Raw genomic sequence first — 21,963 nt, 5'->3', positions numbered from 1 at the left:
CAGTCAAAAGTTAAATGGCAGCTTATATAAATAACATACAGCAACAATATAATACTCAGCTACAATTCACAAGCATGTAAAATAAGCTTACTGCAACTGAAAAAAGTTCTGTTTTCCCTAGAACCGAACAAAATAAATTCTATGCTCCCCAGAGCATACAATGCAACCTGATGGGTCTATCTCACTTTTTCTATACACTTAGTTTAACCCTGAAAGCAAAACCCACAAGCACCATCACATCTCAAAACTACTTTAGAACTACAATAAAATGGTAGTTAAATTGGGTGAGGAATTTTATGCTATTTATCCTTAGTTTGGGGGCACAATCTCTTATTCTGCTCAGAGATTTACAAAGAACATATTGTCCCCTCTGCGTAGGCTTTGCATAGGTTTCTCTTACTTAAAAGCTTGCAATGATATTAGTTAATTGCCAGATTTCAGCCACCTCTCCAACCCCTCGCTTTCAGTGGGCGTGAAAGGGTTTACTTGTAATATATATTGCTACTGACTGAATTTTATCTTGTTCTTCTGGATTCCCAGCAGTAATTCCCAAGTTAGAGGCTTCCCCAGAAAGCACGTCAAAGGATTCCCACCCACACACTGAATATCTAACAGGCCCTGACCCATTTTCTCCTTATTAAAGCAGCACTAGATATTTAGGAAAAAAAAAACCACACAAAAAAAACCCAAAAAACCCCAAACAAAAAAAAAAAACAAACCAGAGACACTAAATGAGTGCAAGAATTGCAGTTAGAACTCTACCCTCTTCAGATCTTAGTTCTGAAAAAATCACTACCAAGAAGCAAAGAGACACATCTAAAATACAAACATCAAATTATTTTTCCTCCATGTTCTCATTTAGAGACTTACTACTCCAGCTGCCTTTCTGCTAAGTACAACGAGGACTTCATTTATTAGTCCTGAATATAGAAAAATCCCCTAATTTAACTATACTTACTTCCTCTTCTGACCATATCTTTGGGCGTATTTCTGCAACTTGAGCTTTAATAATCTTGTAACTCGGTGACTTAAGATATAGGATGCTTTTAAAAATGAAGCCTCTTAGTGAGTAACAGTGGGAACTGTGTGATTTTACTAAGATTATTAAATGTTACCTAACCAGAAGAAGCAATAACAATTAACGCTGAATAGAACTGAATCTTTTTATGGTAGGACGGACTACTGCCAACACTACTGCAAGACTCAAGCTGTTCATGTAGTTAATATGCTGGAATTTATTAACATCCCAAATTAACCAGGTACAGTATTCTAAGTGAAACAAAATGGTCACAAAATTCAGTTGATGTATGACTTTCAGTTGGCCCATTGCATTCACAATTTCAGACACAGGGGGAATCAGATTTACTGGTTACAGCTGCATAACAGCCTTTTCCCCTCCTTGCGGCCTCACCTCCAAAGGAAGTAAAGCATTTCAGCAAGTCAAATAACCTCTTCCAAAACAGCAATGTTAAACAGAAGAGGTGAACCCCCCCCCCCCCCCCCCCCCCCCCAGTACAGGAAAAGAACAGAGTTTATACCTCTGTGCTGCAGTTCTCCAGTCATTTACATCTACATCTGTGCTTACAGAACGGACAGCCCTACATTTCTCTCAGCTTGCATCTGCATGCTGCCATTGCCATTTTTAAGATACCACAACTGTTTCTGTGGCTCCTTGGTGAACCAGGGAACCATTTCATCCGAGACTAGACCTGACCAGATACAGATGTCAAAATTCCCTGAGCTTTAGATGTCAACACAGATTTGAATTAAACTGATAAAATTATGATAAAAGGATTTACTTCTAACACAGTGCAGAAAACAGACAATAAACCCCATAATATTAGATCAACCATCCTTTAATGAATACTGAAATGAAAAATTCCATCTATGAAAGCTCCATATCTCATAAGTAAATCCATTATACTTACAACTGATTTGTAAGTAAATCCTAGCTTTACCTGTTATTTATAAATTATATACTTATACCTCCTCCTTCCCTCTTTTAATTTAACAATACTTTATGCAACTGATTTCACAAGGAAAGAAGATCAATAATGAGCAAATATACCATATATGAACATTCTTTTACCTTCATTTTTGACATACAGCATTATAAAAAAAAAAATAATACGTTTACCTTCTAAAAAAGGATCCACCTGTTCTAATAGAAAAGACGGGAGATGAGGAAAAACACCAAAACAGTAAGAATACTGCTCTATATCTTACAATGTATATTCAAGTGGCATGGAGTGATCTTTCAGAGATGAAGACTTTTCACTAATAACTTAAAATTAATGTTATTTGAGAATTCACTTCATTCTACTGATAACTTGAGTCTGTAAAGGTGGACAACACCATGTCTGGAGTCCAAGTAACCAATGATTTTACAAACCAAAATAGGAACTAAGAGACCTCCTTTGTTTATAAAGCCATAGTAAGTTACATAACTGTAAGACTATATTGGTTAAAGCTCATCTTTTCAAATATAAGCAAGCAGAGAAATAACTACGTCAATCACTGGCAGAACAGCATCCAACACTTGTAAAATCTCTTCACCTATCTGGAAAACAAACTTCCTTCACACCCAGGTTTGCATAGGACACTTTACAGATAAACACGTATTGAGTCACAAGAGACTTTTCATCATTGTCTTATGTAGTGTGAATGTTTCAGAACATTTTTATTAGATATAAGATTAGCTTTAATCTGGACTACATATTTTTTTTCTATGACACAAAGAATAGAAGGCACCACAACTCCCATGACATCTGGTAGAACATCTTTGCAGGCTTACTTTAAAAGTAAATGGACTTTCCCTTGCCGATATTCTCCACGCTATTCTGTCAAAAAGAGCATTATCTGGAGAAATAACACTTGAGAGAGGAATTCCACAAATTTTTAAGTATACGCTGTATGTCACTTCAGCCCACAGAGAACTAAAAAATTAGAGAAACATATTTAAGTGGTCTTAGAGAGCAGGATGACTAGAAACTGAGCTATGCTTCCTTGTCATAAGCTTGCATTTTTCCCACTGGGCCTCTGACAATGGCACTTGAAGAAAGGAATGCACAGTTCAGCCTTTTCTTTTAGAAAAGGTGAGGAACACATTCTGCATTACTCAAATAGCACTGCTGTCTTACTACTCCTTTTTTTATGTGGGGAAACATGACTGAACAACCAGGTGTCAACCTTTTATCTGCCTCTTCCCATTTTCTTCTTACTGGAACATTATGCTTTTCCTCACGTAAAATCTCTTTTGAAATAAATATTCTTAACATTTTCAACCTGACAGCATGTGTTCTCTCCTTCCTACTTTCCCTAGGTTTCTTAAGTATTAATTATTTCATATTATTTAATTTGTATCTACATATTTTTACTTATTTTCGAATCTAAATAGCACTTTCTGAAAAGCTTATATTCATTTTTATATACTGCACACCTTTGCATGAATGTACTCATGCTCTGACTGGGTTTTTTCTTGAATAAATTAAAGTTTTTGAATAAGTTAAAGGAACAAGAACCTAAAAATTGCATTTAGCAAGCAAATTCAGCACTCTAAACAGAACTAGGCATGAGCTTTACACAGATACAGTAGCTTACTCAATTGTTTAGTAGTTTCTGAAGCCAGTGGCAAAATATTTAGCAAACCTAATACTGAATTAAAATTATTTTCTTCTTTTTAAAAATTGAACTATTCATAAGCCATATTTAAATTACCTCATTTGAAAGTATATTATTCCATCCTTTTATGTACAGCTCTGCCATCAGAATCATCTCAAAGCAAGCAGAGCACAAGAATCTTTTTAAAATCAATTTTAAAATATAAAATTGGTTACTTGATGCATATTCAAAATTAACAGAGCACAGAATATGCATTTAACTCCCAAAACCTCAGAAGAAGTTGCACGCAAACACTCATAAATTGAATTGGATCTCCTGTTCAACTGGGTACACAGAACATACAATGCTATTCTACAGTAAGCCATTAAAATCTATGTATTAAAACTACAGGAACGTATTACATTGTGAATATAATACCACTGTATCAACCTTGACCATATTTAAGAAAGGAGAAGACAACTTACGGGTACAATTCTGAAAGCTGCTGAGCTATTTTATAAGCTGTGGGGTCCCTGTCTAGTGCATATACCGTAACGCCGCTGGCTTTCTCTAGAAGAGCTGTAGTATGACCTCCGGCTCCAAACGTCATATCAAGGAAACGCTGTTGAGTGAAAAAGACAACACCTTTACCTTAGAACAGTGATAAACTGATTGTTGTTTTAAAGCTTCTGTTGCTAATCTCTCTCATGTGCTAGTAGTAAAGCATAACATTCAATATAGTCACAATGCCTTTTTGTAAATATTTTCATATTCTGTGCAAAATTGGAACCATGTCAGAGTAAGCTTTTTAGAAGCTGGGACCTCCCCCCCAACAATCCTTCCGGAATAAAAGGACAATCGCTTGTACAACCTACTGCAGCTTCATACTCCTCCTAGTTATTTATATTTTGAGTTGAAAGGAAAGTCACTTGGTTTGACTGCCTTGCTTTGACCTTGCTCAATGTGATGGACACAAAGATTTATAGGACATGGGACTATAGGAAGTAATCAGCACCATCTACTTCGTAAGAACGTGTCCAAAAGGAAGGCTGATGTACTGTGTATCAATCCAAAAAATGACACTACCATAGTTTTATACCACAGATCAAAGTGTGATGGCAGCATAGGCACGTATATCGCGACTGGGATTCACCTAACTAGCACAGAAAACATAGGTTTTGCAAGACACAGTACCACTCATTTAGGGTTCACCGTGCAAGGACAAAGCTATGTAAGATAGGCTGGATCTGCTGGATCTTCGCTACCATCATGGCATGCCCTAACTAGATGCAGAATAGCACAGGAATACCCACCTTCACAGCAATCTCACTGCAACTGCTGATGTGGCACGCTCTATGGGCTTAGCCACATCTTTTGATAAACAACATACACTTCCTTGCTTCTGAGGAATACTTACTGCCCATGAACATATACCATGGTTTTTTGGATAGAGAAATTTAGACTGAAAAGTTTTTAGTAACACCAGGCAGAGACAGCCATTCTCTCCAGTCTTCTGGACTGAAACTGATGGCACATTTAAGGAACTCTGAATGCACCCTGACTAGAACATACAGGTATGGATGGAGTCGGCACAAGTTGAGTAAAATTGGGCATTGAAATTCCTATAGCAAGTCTCTCAGAACTCAAAAGTTCCTGAAAATACATGGAAATTTCATATTCTCACCTTCACAACGTCACAAAAAAGTAAAATAAGACAAGAAAAAAACCCGCTAAAACAGAACACAATCCCCCAAAAAAGGCTTTCTATCTCATACTTGAGAAGGATAATGGGGGTAATAGGTTCATCAAATCTCACACAGAGACAAGATGACTTCAAAAGGCTGGTTAACTCCCAGCCACATCATGGAGAACATCTGGAAAAAACTGGTTTGCCTGCAAAGAAGGGAGACTTAGCAGTGGTGTGCTGCTGGTCCCAGCAGGGGAAAGGAAGGGAGAAGCTGAAGGGCAGCTGAGGTAAGACTCTGGAAAGGTGACCGCTGCTCTCCTGATGGCTCTGCAGTTTCTGTAGGCTCATTCCAGAGTTGTTTCTGCAGTTAGAGTCCATTTGACCAACAGGCTGACCAGGAGGCTTTGCTCCTGAGGCTTCCCTAAGGAACAGTGACTTGGGACACAGGGCTATACAATCCCACTAATGGGAGTAACACAAGAAAATTAGGTAGAACTTAAGGCTCGTTTAAGGTGTTTGGTTTTTTTATCTGTACAACAGCAGTAGTGTTTCTAGAAGCTGTCCCACACACCTTCCCTCCTTTGGCCTGACAAAATTGGCACTTAACCGCTTAGAAGTCAAGAACTATTTTGTTGACAGAAATAACCGGCTCATCGCTCAGTAACGCAAAGGTTGCATGACTGCAATCCCACTTCGGAAGGATTTCCTTTTCAATTACTAAGAAAGTATATATAATTCTGTACTCTAGGGAAAACATACTGGAGTTTAGAAAGAGATAGATTTTTATTGTTTTATGACAGTGTATTTGAACCAAAGCAGAAATGTGACTGAACAGCATCTTCTCTAGTTTCTGCCTCTCTGGATTCCCGTAACTCTTCCCTCTTGGCTGATTCAACTAACTGCTGTTGACTGGGGCAGCGGGGGGAATCGGACTCATGCAAGCTAAATGAAAACAACAAATTGTCCATATCCTCCAATATGAATACCTGGTCTTTTTTTTTTTTTTTCCCACCTCTCAAATTACTTCATGTGAAACAGATTTTGGAGACCGCTTACCAAGCGCAATTATATTAAATAGAAATTAATGTGAACTACACTTATGCACAAAAATTATACACCACAAGTTAAGCACCTTTTAGGGGAAATTTTGTCATTTCTCTCTTGAAAGAATTAAGATTCAAGCACAAAATTCCTCTGGATAAAAACAGAAATTCAAAGGCAACGAAGAAAGGCCCAAACATTTTTCCAGAAACAGTTTTTAGAAAACATAAATAAAAGCCTTTTAAATGGAAAATCCATAATACTAAAACTGAATATTTATGAGACTAATAATAAAACTCTACTGTGGCTAAAAGTATGTGCAAATTAGGATCCTTTAAGATCTTTAGGTTGTCACGGTACAATTTTTGTATTATACCATCATGCTTCCTAAGCCTATGCTCTAGAAGCAGAACTTCCCTATAATATTTTACAAAGTTCATGCAGGAAAAAAAATTGAGTTGGCTCATCATCCAACATTAAATCGCACCACTCATACAAAGAAATATAGAGATTAGAAATACAGATTATTTTTCTTGTAAGCAGTATAAGACAAAGTTACATTACAGAGGATATAATATGCATACTATACAAATGCTCCCACAATATATCTAAGCATTCAGATTTCTCTTCTGCCATAAAAAAAAGTATATTCACTGAAACAAATTTACAAGCACAAAACTGAAACACTCAGAAAAGTGTGGGTATTTTTTTAAAAAACACAACTAACCACAAGAATTTAGCTAGGTTTTGAGAAGACCTGCATACCTTCAAAATTCCACGATACTGAAAACACTTTCTATGCAAGCTCTCACATTATCACCGTTGATCAGATTCAGAGAACCTCTCTTCTGATAGAGGGTCCAACTCAGTATAGGCCTTTTTTCCACTACACTGTTACCTGTACTATCCCTGTAAAATCCAATACTGGCTACTGAGTGGCATATTATAGTAACTAGCAAAATTTGTATTATCTCAAATGAAAATTAATATAAAACTGGAATTTTTAACTCTGCATTTAGCTTCAAAAATTCGAAATACTAACATGAACTCCGACAAATATATAAATCCTCTTAATTGACTCTTAAAACTTCCAAAAAATATCTGATATATGTATTTGATTTGCACTCAAGTTACTTCTATTTAATCCTTACCAGAATAACGTACATAAGTAATACAAAGACCTTTCACTTTTATCTTCTATTTCCGTAAAAAAACTCCTTTTGAAATAGTGAGGCAACAATAGAGAATTAAAACTACCTTTTTATTTCTTGCATACAATTAATCCACTCAGAAATGCACTCAAAAAACTTGGTCAGAACAGTCTCAAGTGTCATTTAGGATTGCACTTCTTCCAGAGCAACACAAAACAATCAAAATTACTCTTGGAAAAAGTAGGTTTAATCAACATGAGTAACGTCATCTGCATTGGGTTCGGTTGTTTTGTTTAAAAAACAACAAAGAATTGCTCTGATTTGATATCATAGCTAGAAATCTAGCACTAAAATTTCGAAAAATCTCAACACAACCTTCCACGAAGTAAAGCTACAATGTTGGCAGGAAGAGTCAAAGAAGGTATAGGAAGTGCTCGAACCAGCTACTTCGATCTTCTTTACAACAAAAGTTTGAAATAGTAATTTTATTTCACTTAAACTCACTAGTAAAGTTCCAGAAAATAGTCTTTCTTCACCCATACATTTACCAATTGCTTATTTATTGCACATCTGTTCTTTTTCTAAATATTTAATTCTCCTTTGGTGATCCCTACAAAGTATTACACAGATTTGATCCTTTGTGCCCTTCCCTCACCAACATCTCCATGCTATGGAGAAGGTCCTTTGTTTCATTAGGTTTGCAGGAACTCAAAATATGAGTTAGCGACCTCTTTGGCCAAAATATCCAGACAATTTTGCTATTTAAACAACTTTTTTTTTTTTTTTCCCCAAAAAAAATTAATTTTTGGAGGTCTCGTGGCTCATTCAAGAGCATTTAATTTGCTATTCTGCTTAAGTCTCACCTTTTCTCACACACATCTGCCTCTGCTTTCAGTAATTTTAAATTTGATAAACTTTAAGCTTAATAAACCCCTCATACATGCTGAATATTGATGAACCACACAGATCTTCTAAATAAACCAAACCTCCTAAGAGCGCAAAGGAAAGAAGAGAAAGGATAAGGATCATTGTACCATGACATAGTGACAAGCTCTCAATATTGTGACAGCATCAAAAAGCTTTAGTTAAGAACTCATACCAACACTGACGGTGAGTAAACACACGCTCACCAAAGTATATTGCCCTTTCTGAAAGAACCAACACAAACTAACCAAACCTTTAAGCAACAGCAGACAAGTGTAACGTGATCTTTACATTGGGAGCACTACATAAAAGAGGATACAGCTCTGATTCAAGCAGAAGTGACTGCAGGACTGAATACACAGTGCTGGACAAAACACTGCATCACCAGCATTAACGGCATAGGCTAAAGCATTTTTGGCATCCTAGCAAACCTAATTCAGGCTACATTAAGTAAATTTTGGCACAACCTTTAAAGGTAAGAAAATCCATGGATAATCTTTGAACTGCACAGATACGTATGCCTGAACTAACAAGGAAGGACTCGTACAGATGCCTCAATCTAGCAGTTCCACTCAAAAGCGATGCTTTGCATCTAGAACCTAAAAAAAAAAATCATCACCTCAAGTTATCAAATAAAATAATTTTATTATTAACACAACCTTTTTGGAGCATTGATCACATTTGAAATTAATCACTATACTATACTGCTTCATAATAAGCCTTTTATATATTCCATTCATCTTTCATGCCTGAAATAAAAGAAAGAGACTTCATTTTTTTCTTCCTCTTTCTCTCTTGCCTAGTAGTTTTTAATCAAATTAAATGACATTTTATCCTCCTGGTCCTATAAATACGGGAAAAGATTATTACATGAATTCCTCCTGCAGTGACTCACCATCCCATTGTTAAGTTATGATAGCCCCATCAGAGCTCCCCTTGGGAATTTTATAATCAGTTTGTGACTGTATGTTTTAGAAACCATTTGGCTCTTTCATGACATACAAAACAACACAAAGCAACAAACAAAAACTTTATAGCCTTCATTTTACAACTAGCTCTAAGATAGTTGCAGAGATAGAAAGAGTTCATCTTCCTCATTTTTTTATACAAGACGTTTTTTCTTCCTCTTGCAACCCGGACACAGTCTCAAAGGGGACTTTGACAAGTTGTATGAAGTCTTAAAGAGACTTTGGCAAATTGTACAAAATACCCATGACATAGTGAGTTGCAATATAGTACATGAAGCACTATGCCAGACAGTCTTCTACCCCAGGTATGAGCACTTCATGAGCAGGCTCTCTCCATCACTGACCCCATGACTGACTGCTGCAGATTGCCTTTTGGTCTAGACAAACTAGGGCTCATCTTGTTCATAGTTCTACAATACAAAAAGATTGTTATTATGCCAGACTAACTAGTACACATAAGGCATTCTTCCATGGCTCTTTCCAACAGATGACATTAGTTTTTCCAAAAAAAGGAGAGCCTATTATTCCCCCTACACACCAACCTACCTTGCCCTGCATAATTTTCTTCAATCCCCAGCCCTGTTTAACCACGTTTTTCTACTAAAAAAAATGAAACTATATTGATAATGACCATCCTTCTCTGCCTTCTGCAAGCATTATCACCTGAACCACCTTAACACCAAATTCACAGATTTAAAAAAAAAAAAAAAAAAAACAAAAAAAAACACCAAAAAACACCACCAACAAAACAAAACCAACCTCAAATCAACCTTCCTGGGAAAACAGCGTTCCTTCCTCCAGCCCTCTGTTTCGCACTTCCTCTGAAGACTTAACATACACTCACAGAAGTGACAGTGGTACAAGTACTCCCTTTGGATGCTCCTGTATCATCTTGTTGGCATTTTCCACTTCCTGTCTAAAGTATTTTTTCTTTAAGAGGCAATCATTCAAGTATAGCAGGATAACGTACTGAGCAGACCATTTTGCAGCACCCTTCATAGTATATTTGTGCGAGTATCCTCCTCACAAATGAAATGCTCATAAGACACATCAAACACAGCGTGAGTCAGTCACGTAGGTGGTAATGAAGATGGCTATCACAGTGGTCAAACAGAACGGTCGGGCAGTCACGGAAAGACAAACTGATCCTACACATATTACAATGCATGACCTCTATACAATGCAGAAGTAACTCAGCTTTGCCATATGCAACATACGTATCAAAAATGGTTCAGATTTAGTTTTAAGAAGAAAACGTTACTCACTAGTAAGCCAAAAGCAGTGAAAAGAATCCTACTTAATTAGTCACCTCTTTTGGCTAATAGGAAAGACATACTTCCCGATACGCGAAAAACCAAGCCAAGACTAGTGCTGTTTTCAGAAAACAATAAATGCGAAGTTTAAAATATGAGCAGAAGAAAAATTAACTTGAAAAAACTACACACTTCACCAGTATCATATCAATATTATATACAAATATAATACTTTAACAATGATACATGCCTGATGGAGGGCTTTCCACCCCAAACTGGGCTTCAAATGATAAACTAGAATCACAGAACTTCCACGTGGGAGGTAGAGAAAGGAAATCTGCCCACAATCCCTGCTGCCACAGCCGAGAACACTGCCCCAGTCCAAACAGTCCCTCGCCCTCCATGTTCCATCTTCCAGAAGAAAAATCAGGAGTTAGAAAGAATAACAATTACGAAATTAGTATCTTTTCACTGCTTTCAAAACAAATGTGTTATGCAAGTAAATGGCACCCTTTCCACTTTTTACAGACTTGAAAAATACCAGAATACTGATGTGTTTGAAACAAACCCTGCAAAGAAAAAAGGAAGAACAACTACCCAGCAGCTGAGCTATGCTGCCTAACTTTTCAGCTCATCGGAAGAAAAATTTAAAAGCCTGATATTGACTGCTTGAAGAAAGAAAAATAAAACTGAAAAGACTCTTTCATGCTATTGAGACAAACATCAAAATAACAATAGTTTTTCCTGGACTTATTTTTATACTTGATATGCTAACAAAAATAAATTCACAGAAGTAAAAGGTTATGTGATGACAGCAATGACACTTTTCTACAATACTAAGGCCACCATTCACTAGTGCATTCCAAGCCACCTGCGACCTGGTCACAGGGCTTGTCTTTGCATTCACACATCTTTCTTAGTGGGATCACAAGCCAATGTTTGTCACTGTTTCCATATTTCAAGTAAGTGCTAGTGTTTTCTTGTAAATGCCAAGAAGGTCAAACTACTAGTATGCTTGTATTTTGAACTGAGACATTTGTTAAAACTAACAATAAATATTTATTACTGCATCACCAGGCACTGTTGGTAGGTATCTAAGTACTCTCTTACTGTATTTGTATTTATTCCATCGCTTTGTGGAAAAAAAAAATCCCAGGAACAGAAAAATAATATCATAAAAAAAATATCACAATGCAAGACACCTTTTGCTTCTTCATTCTCCTGATGTTTCCATGCTGAGTCATGTCCTTTAAATTTGTTCTCTGAATTTCCTCATTATTCACAACAGAAATTGTTCATTGTCACAACACAACTTGTTTTCTACTGTTTTATTTTTCAAATATCAACTCTAAGTGCATTAAAGTATAAATATATCTGACCTCTTCTTCAAGCATCTCGAATTTGCCACAGCTTACCATTTTAATACACTGAACTATTTCATATACACATAAGGAGAATACACTGAGCTGAAGAGTTGCAGTGGGCAGCAGTGACAAGGAATTCTATAGTTATCTTTTTCTAGCCATGATTTTTTTTCAAGGCAGAGTTGATATGCTGTATGTTTTTATTACCCCACAGCTAATCACTGCAAAGGTATGAATTAATACAGACATTTTAAAAATAATTATCGGAGTAAATGCTTCTTGAATAAAGCACACAGACTGTTGTTTGGGCAGATATTTTAAAGGTCCACAGTGGGACAAGACAGAGTCCCTTCTCAGTTCCTTAGTCTTTTCCTTCCCTTCTGCAAAGCTTAAAATCCAACAGCTCAAAATTGAAAATTAATGCTCAGTGCTGGCCTTTGTTAACACCAACCTCACTGAACCTAGTTTCAATAAACACAGAGGGACAATTAATCAGAAGTACAAATCCAAAAAGTGATGCTAAGAGGAAGGAAAAGTATATCCAAACTTTAACATTACTTCCTTCCAAGCTTCTAAAAGTAGGGATTCTATTAAGCCACAACGTGAAACAGAACTTACTCATACTATGGAAGAGGATGGTGATCCACCAAAGAGGCTTCAAATCCTATTCCAGCCAACAGGCTGGACTGAGAACACCCAAGACCCTAAATGGACTTCTGTTAGGAGACAGTGGCAAACATTTCTTTAAGAAGGCAACCTTCCCAAGACCACAGCTCGCTCCCCATCCACCTTTGCACAGAATTACAACAGATGTTACTATTGGTATGCATGGAGAATGAATCAGAACCTCTGGGTGCAAACATATCAGTTCCAACCCCCACAGACTATCAATAAAAACACAGCCAATGCATGCACAAAGACACATACGTATACTAATTTCTAATCACAGGGAGAAATAAATTTATAAAAAATGACACTGTTTAAGGAAAGAAACTTACTAATCTTAGAACTGTTCTGATTTGCAGTCTCCTTTTTCCCAGCTAGTAGCAGTAATTGATGAGAACAAATAAATACGGCTTGTTCTATTCCAAGTAATTTTCTGCACTTCAATAGATGACCAATTACAACGTCAGTGTATAAGCAAGTACTTTTCATCCCAAAACGCATCTGGTCAATACCACAGAAGACAGAAGAAAAGGCTCTGTTGCTTTGAAATCTGTAATACTTACCAGAATTAAGTCATAAGCATTTCTTTTCATTCAGGCCTTTTTAACAGCTATTCTGACATTCTCTGGGATACAGTAAAAAAGTATCAGTGTTAAAGTTTTTCTTCAATTCCTCTTCTTTTCTACTTTATCAAACACAATGCACCTTAGAAAACCAGGAATTGATGGCCATATTCAAGGGCCCTAATTTTAAGGTAATTGTCCAAATGGATCAAGAAACAAAAATGTCTTCAGAAAATAATAATAATAAAAAATCTATCTTAATTGAAATAAACTTCCCATGTTGTAACATGCAGCAATATACCACATGATAATTTTAGGAAAAGAAAAATATTATTACTTCTTTTTCATATACGGGAGATTATACACACACACACACACATATATATATATAAAAAGTTCAGAGGGCCTTTACAGATTACCATTCACAGTGGTACATGCATACCAATGAACAGTAAAAAAATGCTGTTTGGTATTTTTATATATGTACTAATGATAAAACTAGCTTTCTAAGTCAATAAAGAATAACTAATACTAATGCATTTTGTCCAAATTAATTTATAATCATCTCCAAAATCTGAAGTTAACACTTCTGCTGCACAAACATTGAACTGCGTACATATATGCACCCTACGCTTTACAATGAAAAGGAATTCAGGCAGCAGCACTGGGACAACCATGTACCATGCAGCTCAAAGTCAGTTTGCCCCAGTGCCTTAAGATGGCAAGGACTTGGTTCCACATAAACCAGTTAAGCTATTTCTGGAACCAATGAGATTGAAAGTATTCCCATACTACTACCCAAGACCACATACTTGTTACAGAATATGATTTTTAATCAACAGAAAAGATAATAATTATTCTGAGATGACCTGATGCTCTAATTCAGATGTTTTCATAAGAAACTGAACGGAAAAAAAAATCGTCCTGTGGAGTGAAGTATTTTAGAAGAAAGCAAGTAAGTGTTGGGTGGGGTGGTGGTTTTTTTGTTTTATCACATCAGTATCTCATCCAAACCTCATTTGCTGCTGAAATCGCTCACCAACAGATGGACATAAACAGCACATTTCTCCTACCCTCTTTCTCCATGCCACCTCCTAAGCATGCACAACTCAAGCCTATCAAGATTTCCACAAAACTGATTTTGAAACAAATTATGGCAGTAAAGATTATCCCATACAGCTCTCAAAAGACAATCATGTTAAAAATATTGGTTTGATATGCTGAATACTGGGATTGAAAAGAAAAGCTAACAATATTTCTATATTCTTTTGAAATTATTTTACATTATAGAAACAAACATTTATCCAAAACACATACCACATATCCAACATTTGCACTTCTTACAGCAGTTACCTTTAATCAACTAGATATAGTTTGTAAATATTTTTTATGCTAAAGCAGACCATCACGTCTTCTTCTTCCCACATGGACTGTTTAAGGTCAGTTTTTGCAAAGTACAGCAACTTCTAACATGAGCCTACAAGATGTTATCTGAGGTACACACAGAAAATCTTTGCTCTGCAGCCCATCACTTTTGAAGACACATGTCAGTATCTGTTGGAGTAGTTTTGACAGATCATGTTCGTGACCAAATATAATGGAAAAGAAAAATGAAATTTAGCTGTCTTTTCTTAACACATATTCTGAACAACACAGTCCAGAAAATGGTAGTAACCAGCAGGAAGCTAAACTTTAATTTTCTATTAATTTAAAAGGCACTATTAAGGTATAACTTTGTCAGATACAGAAAGGAAGTCATTTCAAATCTCTTTACACAAAGGTTATTTCAGGTATTATTTTGCATTTTAAGTTACTCTTACAAATTATTTCTGAACAAATTATAATGGTCATTGTGTGCAGTAAATACAAGAATATAGTTCAAAAGGAACCTTGAATTATTTCCCTTAGCTCACTGCAACCATATTTATGTACAAACAAAAATGAAAAGCGTTTCTTTAAAAACTCACTTAAATTAACATTTACAAACAAGAAAACCAAACCTATTAATTGCAGTGCCTTTGCAAAGTCACACATGGGTAAAGTCACTTAGACCAGCTCAGTTACACAGAACAATCCAAAATGTCGGTGTTGACTTTGGAACATCTTATTACGGTAACAAACAATCTATTTAAAAGAGACTAATGGAAGTAGGATCACTTTCCGTCTGAAAGACATATGGAGTCTTTTTCCTGTCAACTGAAGTTCATGGCTGGATTCAATTTACAACTCTGATCGGAATAACATGCTTAAAAACCTACAGTGTGCAGAAATCTCACAAACGTTCTCCTAACGTTACATAATATTTATGTAACTTTGCAACATAAATTATGACTGATAACAGTCCTTGTTCTAATTGTATTACTACATGAAAATAACTTCATGTAAACATATGCTTAATTGGACTTTGAGCATATTACAGTAATAAATTTAAAAAAACACCACCCAAAAAAAAAAAAGCAAAGCAAAATAAAATAAATAAAAATCATGGCATTCTCCAGAAGAAAAAAATTTCCTTGAAAAATGTTTTTATTGTTCACCTTCGGCTGAAGCACAAATACAAAATCATAAATTGTACACAGCTACCAATACAACTACATTCTGAATTAAAGTTGTTGTTAAGAAGAATAACTTACCTTCAACATGAAAAAAATCTACCCACCCAAACTCTTTAAATAGTTTTCTCTTCTAGCATTATTTCAAATAATATTCTCTACTGATTAAAGTAATGGATATTTCAAAAAAAGTTATTCATTTTCAACTACGTTTCAAATATATTATTCTTCTACAAGAGGAATTCAAAAGGCAGTGATATGAGAATAATCTCCCATTTGTCTTTAACATTATTCATGCAATAACTTTATTAACATTTTTTTCCAATAATCAACTTCGCAAGTTCTCTCCTGTGAGCTACTCGTTAATTTCATTCTTTGTAACTAATATCTGAATGTATTAAAAATATTTGTCTGAGTTTTAATTATATATGCAGAAATCCTAATTAAGATGGTATTTGTGATCTCTTAGGAAAGGTCAGCCCCCAAACATGAAGCACATGTTTTCTACAAAGCATGTAACGGAAGTTCCATTTCATAAGAAAGGTTTAAGAAAAAAAAAAAAAGAACAAAACAAAAAAAAACCCTAACCAAAATATTTCATATACTCCCTCCCCAGACAAATACACACCACTACGGTGTTGGATAAAACTGCAAACACATGACACACATTTAAAGACTGTGAAGAATGTCGTCGTGTCATTGAAGTCTTTGCCATAGTATGCATTCAAAAAAGACCACAAAGTTTGTCCTACTACCTTAGCCCTTTTGGTTTTCATTTCCAATTATTTCAACTGTGCAAAATTGTAGTGCTTTGGGGTGGTGTTTTTTTTTTAACACACACTCCATGGAACTGGGCAGAAAGAAATCAGTATGATCAACAGAATTAATTCTGTTCTTCAGGATAGTGAAGCTCAGCTGACTCGCAAATGAAACATGTTGTATACTCTGTAGTTATGTCTCTTCATTTTTAAAAAAATAAAAATGTTTGTAAACCATCAGGCTATTCATATTTCTCACTCAACAGGCTTAATACACAACATGGTCCTCCAGCTCCGCTGTTCTCTGTCTTTTGTCTCAAACACAGCAGTGCTTAAGAACCGTGGGCTTGGGGCATACTCAGTAAAAGATGACATATTAGCAGCTTTCCTTCTAATATTAGCGAACCCAGGCTACGCTACTTCTGCTCTAGGATCAGTATTTCTTTGAAAAGGTCACACCTGCTGACTATTTGCTTCCTGGTCAGGATACGGACAGTTCAGCACAATGACGGAATGGGATGCGGTGCACAGAGCTGCCAAAGGTAGCCTGTAATTTAGATGCTTTTCTATTTGCAGATGGTTGGGTTGATGAGTAGAATAGAACACTAGAAGCAATATCGTCTTCTTATAGAAGCTACGACTTCCTAGAAGTCTGAGTAACTATGTAACAGATTTAAAGCTTTATCATGCCAGTTCAGGTTAACTTATCAAGTAGCATTTAGTTCCCTACCACAGACATGTCCAACACCACGCCGATAACGCCTCATTTAGATACTGCAAGGCAGCAGACTAAATGTTACGAAAAGGAACATTCTACTCAGAAGCACAGATCACTGCAGAGGATGCACTGTTACGGGACTGTCTGTTGAAACAAAACATTGTGCTGTAGGCTGGCATACCCCAAGAGCCATATGAATTCTAGTATCTCTAGACCTTGGGTTGATGGCCCACATCTTGCACTGGATGCTAATTGTGTCTGCTCATATTGTGACTTATTAAATGATTTGACATGCCACGATATTATGCTATTTTTTCATATATCATTTTTGTATTGAGTTGATCAACCAGACCTTGTTCCAGTCATTTGAAGATTGCCTAGCATCCAACAAATCACACAAACGGATATATGAATAGAGTCCTAAGTTAAAAGTATCACCAGAAATCATGTTCCAGGATTAGACCATCAGCCTTGTTTACAAGGCTTTTTAAAAAGAGAGGCAACTGTGCTAGCTCAAATTCCTACCTTATATCACAGCAATATTTGCAGTACAACAACAGTAACGTTCATCCTTACAATTCATTAACGTAGTTATGGCTAGACAACAGTAAGCTTTTGTACACCCAAGTCTTACGACTGACAACCTAAAGCCAATAAAAATATTTTCCATGAATCACTTGGTCCGAACATATTTCAGCATCCTTTCTAGAAATTTTACATTAATTTTAGCAGAAATAATCTCTGCCTGAACAGGGAAGAGGTCAAGTGTAAAGTGGCAAGGGAAGACACTGCTTCTGAGAACGCAGGTTACATTAGTCATCTTTTCATGAAATTAATACAAAATTTTCAGACCATGGTAGATTCCAGCCATGTATTTATGAGATGCTAAACAATATTCTTAAATAATTGATACCTTTTTTTATTTTACATTAAAAAATCTTAAAATTATTTACCATGACAGATTTAAAAAAAAAAAATACTTTGTAAGTTTATGGTGTGTTTTATAGCAATAGTTTTCCATAGTGTCAAAAATCCCTACGGAGTTACTTAAAAAGTGAGTGATTGTCTTACTGTAGCTAAACATAGCCCCTCTAAAACAAGCAGCAACAAACACACAGTACGTTTTTCAGTAATTAGAAATGCAGTGCTACTAAACTTCATAGAGCAGAGAAGATTTAATGACCTCGAATACACCGTAACTGGAGATGCTCATATTCTCATCTAGTATGCAGGTACAATACACTAATACATAATTAAAGAACAGGCAGTTACTGATTTATATTTATGTGAGATCAGCTTTACAAAAAGGAACATACTTCAGACTCACGGGCAATTAAAACCAGATTAATTTCCTACCACAAATATGAGTTCAAACTCCTAATAAGAACAGTATGACTTATCATTGACTTTAATACTCCCTATTACATTAATACAGCAATCAAAACATAGTACAGACCCCGAGAAAAATCCTGTAATTCACCACTAGCAAAAATGACGAGCAGAGAAACCTTGTAGAACTCTACATATATTTTAATATAAACCATCGATTACAGAAGGTACCTACTCTGCCCTTCAGAGCAAGTAATCGACGACCAGGAACTTCCAAGCTCTTGTGGAAACTCTGCAGCTGGTTCGATAGTGGTATAAGAAGTCTTAATCAGCAACACGTAATTATCGTAATAAAACATGTTTGAAGTGTCTGCGGTGTTGACATAAGTCACTGAAACACTACATGCATCCACAATCTCTAGTCTGAACAAGTGTCCCTCCACTTTCTTTTTAAGGCAAAAAACATTCTCTGTTGTATTATTGTGTATTTTAAATAACATGTGATGTTGGAAATCACAGAATACAACGGCATGACTAAGTCAAGTAATTTTTTATGGGTTTCTTTTTTTTTTGGGGGGGGGGTATTTAAAAACAGCAAACATTCAGCTGTTAATTACAAGTGCATTAAGAACATAATAAACTGTATTTTACAGTAAAGTTGTTAAACTAATTGCTTGCATTTCAACATGACAGTATAGATACTATCATAAGCCAAATGCTGGAAAGAGGCCGCATACCAAACTCTTCACTTTCTGACAGCATTCTGTTTACGAACAAAGTAGCACCTGCGGCAGCGTGTTACAAAACGGAGCCGATTTTGCTCATCTCTTAATTACTACTGGCTGAAACAAGAAGCATAAAGCAACTATATCTAACTTAATTATACAGGTTAGTTATACATAGCAGTTGAATCAACCAGTTTAACACAGTATTAGTTTGGAACAATAAACAGGAACAACGCTACTTAACATGCTACTATCTGTGTAAAAAACATTTTAAAAATCCCTACAAATACACAGGAAATAGGACAGCTTTTATCATGAGAAAAGAGAAACCAACACAGAAAATACTTGCTCCCTGTTGTCTGTCATTTATTGCCTGCAAACAAATTGTTTGACTCAGTTTGCCGTAGTGATGCCTGTATGCCGTAATCATTTATTAGAGGGCAAAGGAATAATCATTAGCAAAATTCATGTGCTTTATGAACTGTACACACAGACAATACAGTTCTTTTCAAAAGAACTTATTATGGAACTTGAGACAAGATCATACAAATGACTGTGATTGTGTAAGAAAGACCATACAGATAACAGGAACAATTCCATGTAATTACACAGATTAGCAGTCATCTCCCTCCGAGCAAAGCAATTAAACACATGTTAATTTTCAGGCGTAGCTTCGTTTACCTCCAAAAGACTATTCATGGATTTAATGTTATGAAAGCCTTGAGTGCTTAGCTGTCTTGGAACCCACATGCACAGCTACATGGGTCTATTCGTATTTTTTAGCTTTATCCTCCATTTCCATCCAAAAGTTAGTTGCACAAGAAGGAAAATGAAAGTTGTTATAATTCGGAATCCTCTCCTCCACAAGCAGAATCTGAGCAACAAAAAGCCCTTTTTGCATCTAGCTTTCCACACATTCAGTGCTGCTAAGCTCCTCCAGACATGAACATACTGTTACACTTTGTTATTGCCTGCTGTTGCACCTGGAAGCTTGCACATACGTCCACTTTTCCTAGCAATATAATATTCTATACATTTATTTAACAGTTTGTTTAAGGAAGCTGAAAAATATCCAGTTTTGAAACACTAAGGAATGGTATTATGGTATTATGCCCACAAGAATCTGAAGTATATGCTTCAGAGTCTATTTGGACAAACTCCTACTTTTCTGAAATTTCAGATGACCCGGTTAATTAGCATTTTCCATTATAAGTAAGCATTTGGCAAAAATGACTGTGCAGGATTTTAAAATTCCACTCAAAATAACCTACTTCAAAAAAGAGCAAGTTCTTTGTATTCTCCAACCCCATTCCGCTTCCTAAAAAAATGTGAGGTATAAATTTAGCAATGGAAGAATTATTTGAAGGTTAATTTTAATACTATCCCTGCACTATTGACATTTGCTCCAGAAAGCATTAAATAATATTTAATTTAAAAGGCAGCATAAAGACTGGATGACCTGTTTCCTGTTGCTATGTTAAACGGTCCTCAGGTTTAAAATGAACTGGAGAGTATCAGGTAGGGAAACTGGAACAGGTCTCACCATCAGTATTCTTTACAGGTCCCAGGATGGAAGTAGCCTGTCAGTGTCACACGTATGTCTACACTACAAAAAAATCACTACTGGTAATTCTTAAGAAGTCATGTCACTACCAGAAAATCCATATCTTGTAACATCCCAAGCTCTGAAAATTACTTTTGACAGCATCAGTGATCAGAAATTTTATTCTCAAGGACCTGCATGAAAGCAGCTCAGCGAGAACAGAACAGAAGGAGTATTTCACCCTACTCTATCCAACAGATACTGTGCTTCTACTAAAAAAGTGGCATGTCTCAATGCAGAAACTACAAAGATCCTCTAGAAATTCCAAGCAATTTGATACAGCTTTTGTTGAAAAAAACCCAGGGAAAATAACTAATTTCGAAACATACCTAAGAATGATGACTGCAAATCTCCACACTACAGTAATACAGAGAACGCGCTCCACTTGGATTAAAAGACAACATGTACAGACACTGCAATTTAATTATCTGGTGGGAATGGAGATCAGTAAAGTCCCTTAACTAATAGGTAAGTTCTCCAAGTCTTCCGGTCAAGACTATTAACTAAGAATATAAACAGTCAAAAAGGCACATCTCTAAATGTAACAACAATGTAAGCCTGTTGAACTCCTGAAGTTTCACTGCATACAGGATCCCTTCACAGAAAGGTTAACACACACAACCTCCCACCACCACACATCTGGTAGTTGCCACCAAAATAAAATATGAATAAAATTCAGACACTGAAAGCACTGAATCCAATGGGTATTTACACCAAAACTGGTCAATGGAGGAATATGCTGAACGTCACACAAACAAAAGACAGCAAAAGAGATTCATCAAGTAAATTTGTTACATTTTTTAAATTACATTCACAAAAATCTAGGTTTCAGAACTGAGATTTAATGGTTGCTTCCAAAAGGAATCAAAAAGGACATGTTCCCTGAATGCCACACAGGCTACCAGTATTGCAAAGGAGTCACGGAGACTCCTAAACTTACAAAATAAATTTTTAAAAAAACCTCAATTTTCATGCTCACTGATGTGAACAGCAGAATATGAACCCATGATTGGAGGTGATCAGTAAATTCCTAGAAGACACACTACAAGAATCCAGTTTGC

The 21,963-nt window shown here is 36.0% G+C and overlaps 1 protein-coding gene across 5 annotated transcripts in view; it reads right to left on the bottom strand.

Annotated features, from left to right (window-relative positions):
* The window catches only part of METTL15 (methyltransferase 15, mitochondrial 12S rRNA N4-cytidine), a 188,221-nt gene that overhangs the window by 57,891 nt on the left and 108,367 nt on the right, over positions 1–21,963 (bottom strand). For all 5 annotated transcript variants that reach the window (XM_080405295.1, XM_080405294.1, XM_080405291.1 and 2 more), the window contains exon 3: positions 4,086–4,222. In XM_080405295.1, coding sequence (XP_080261421.1) covers positions 4,086–4,222 — 137 coding nt within the window. The remainder of the gene's footprint in view (positions 1–4,085; positions 4,223–21,963) is intronic.

This window comes from Falco punctatus, assembly GCF_963210335.1.
Source record: "Falco punctatus genome assembly, chromosome: 10".
NCBI lineage: Eukaryota > Metazoa > Chordata > Aves > Falconiformes > Falconidae > Falco > Falco punctatus.
The sequence above is the reverse complement of the archived record's forward strand: the minus strand, read 5'-3'. Positions and strand labels throughout refer to the sequence as shown.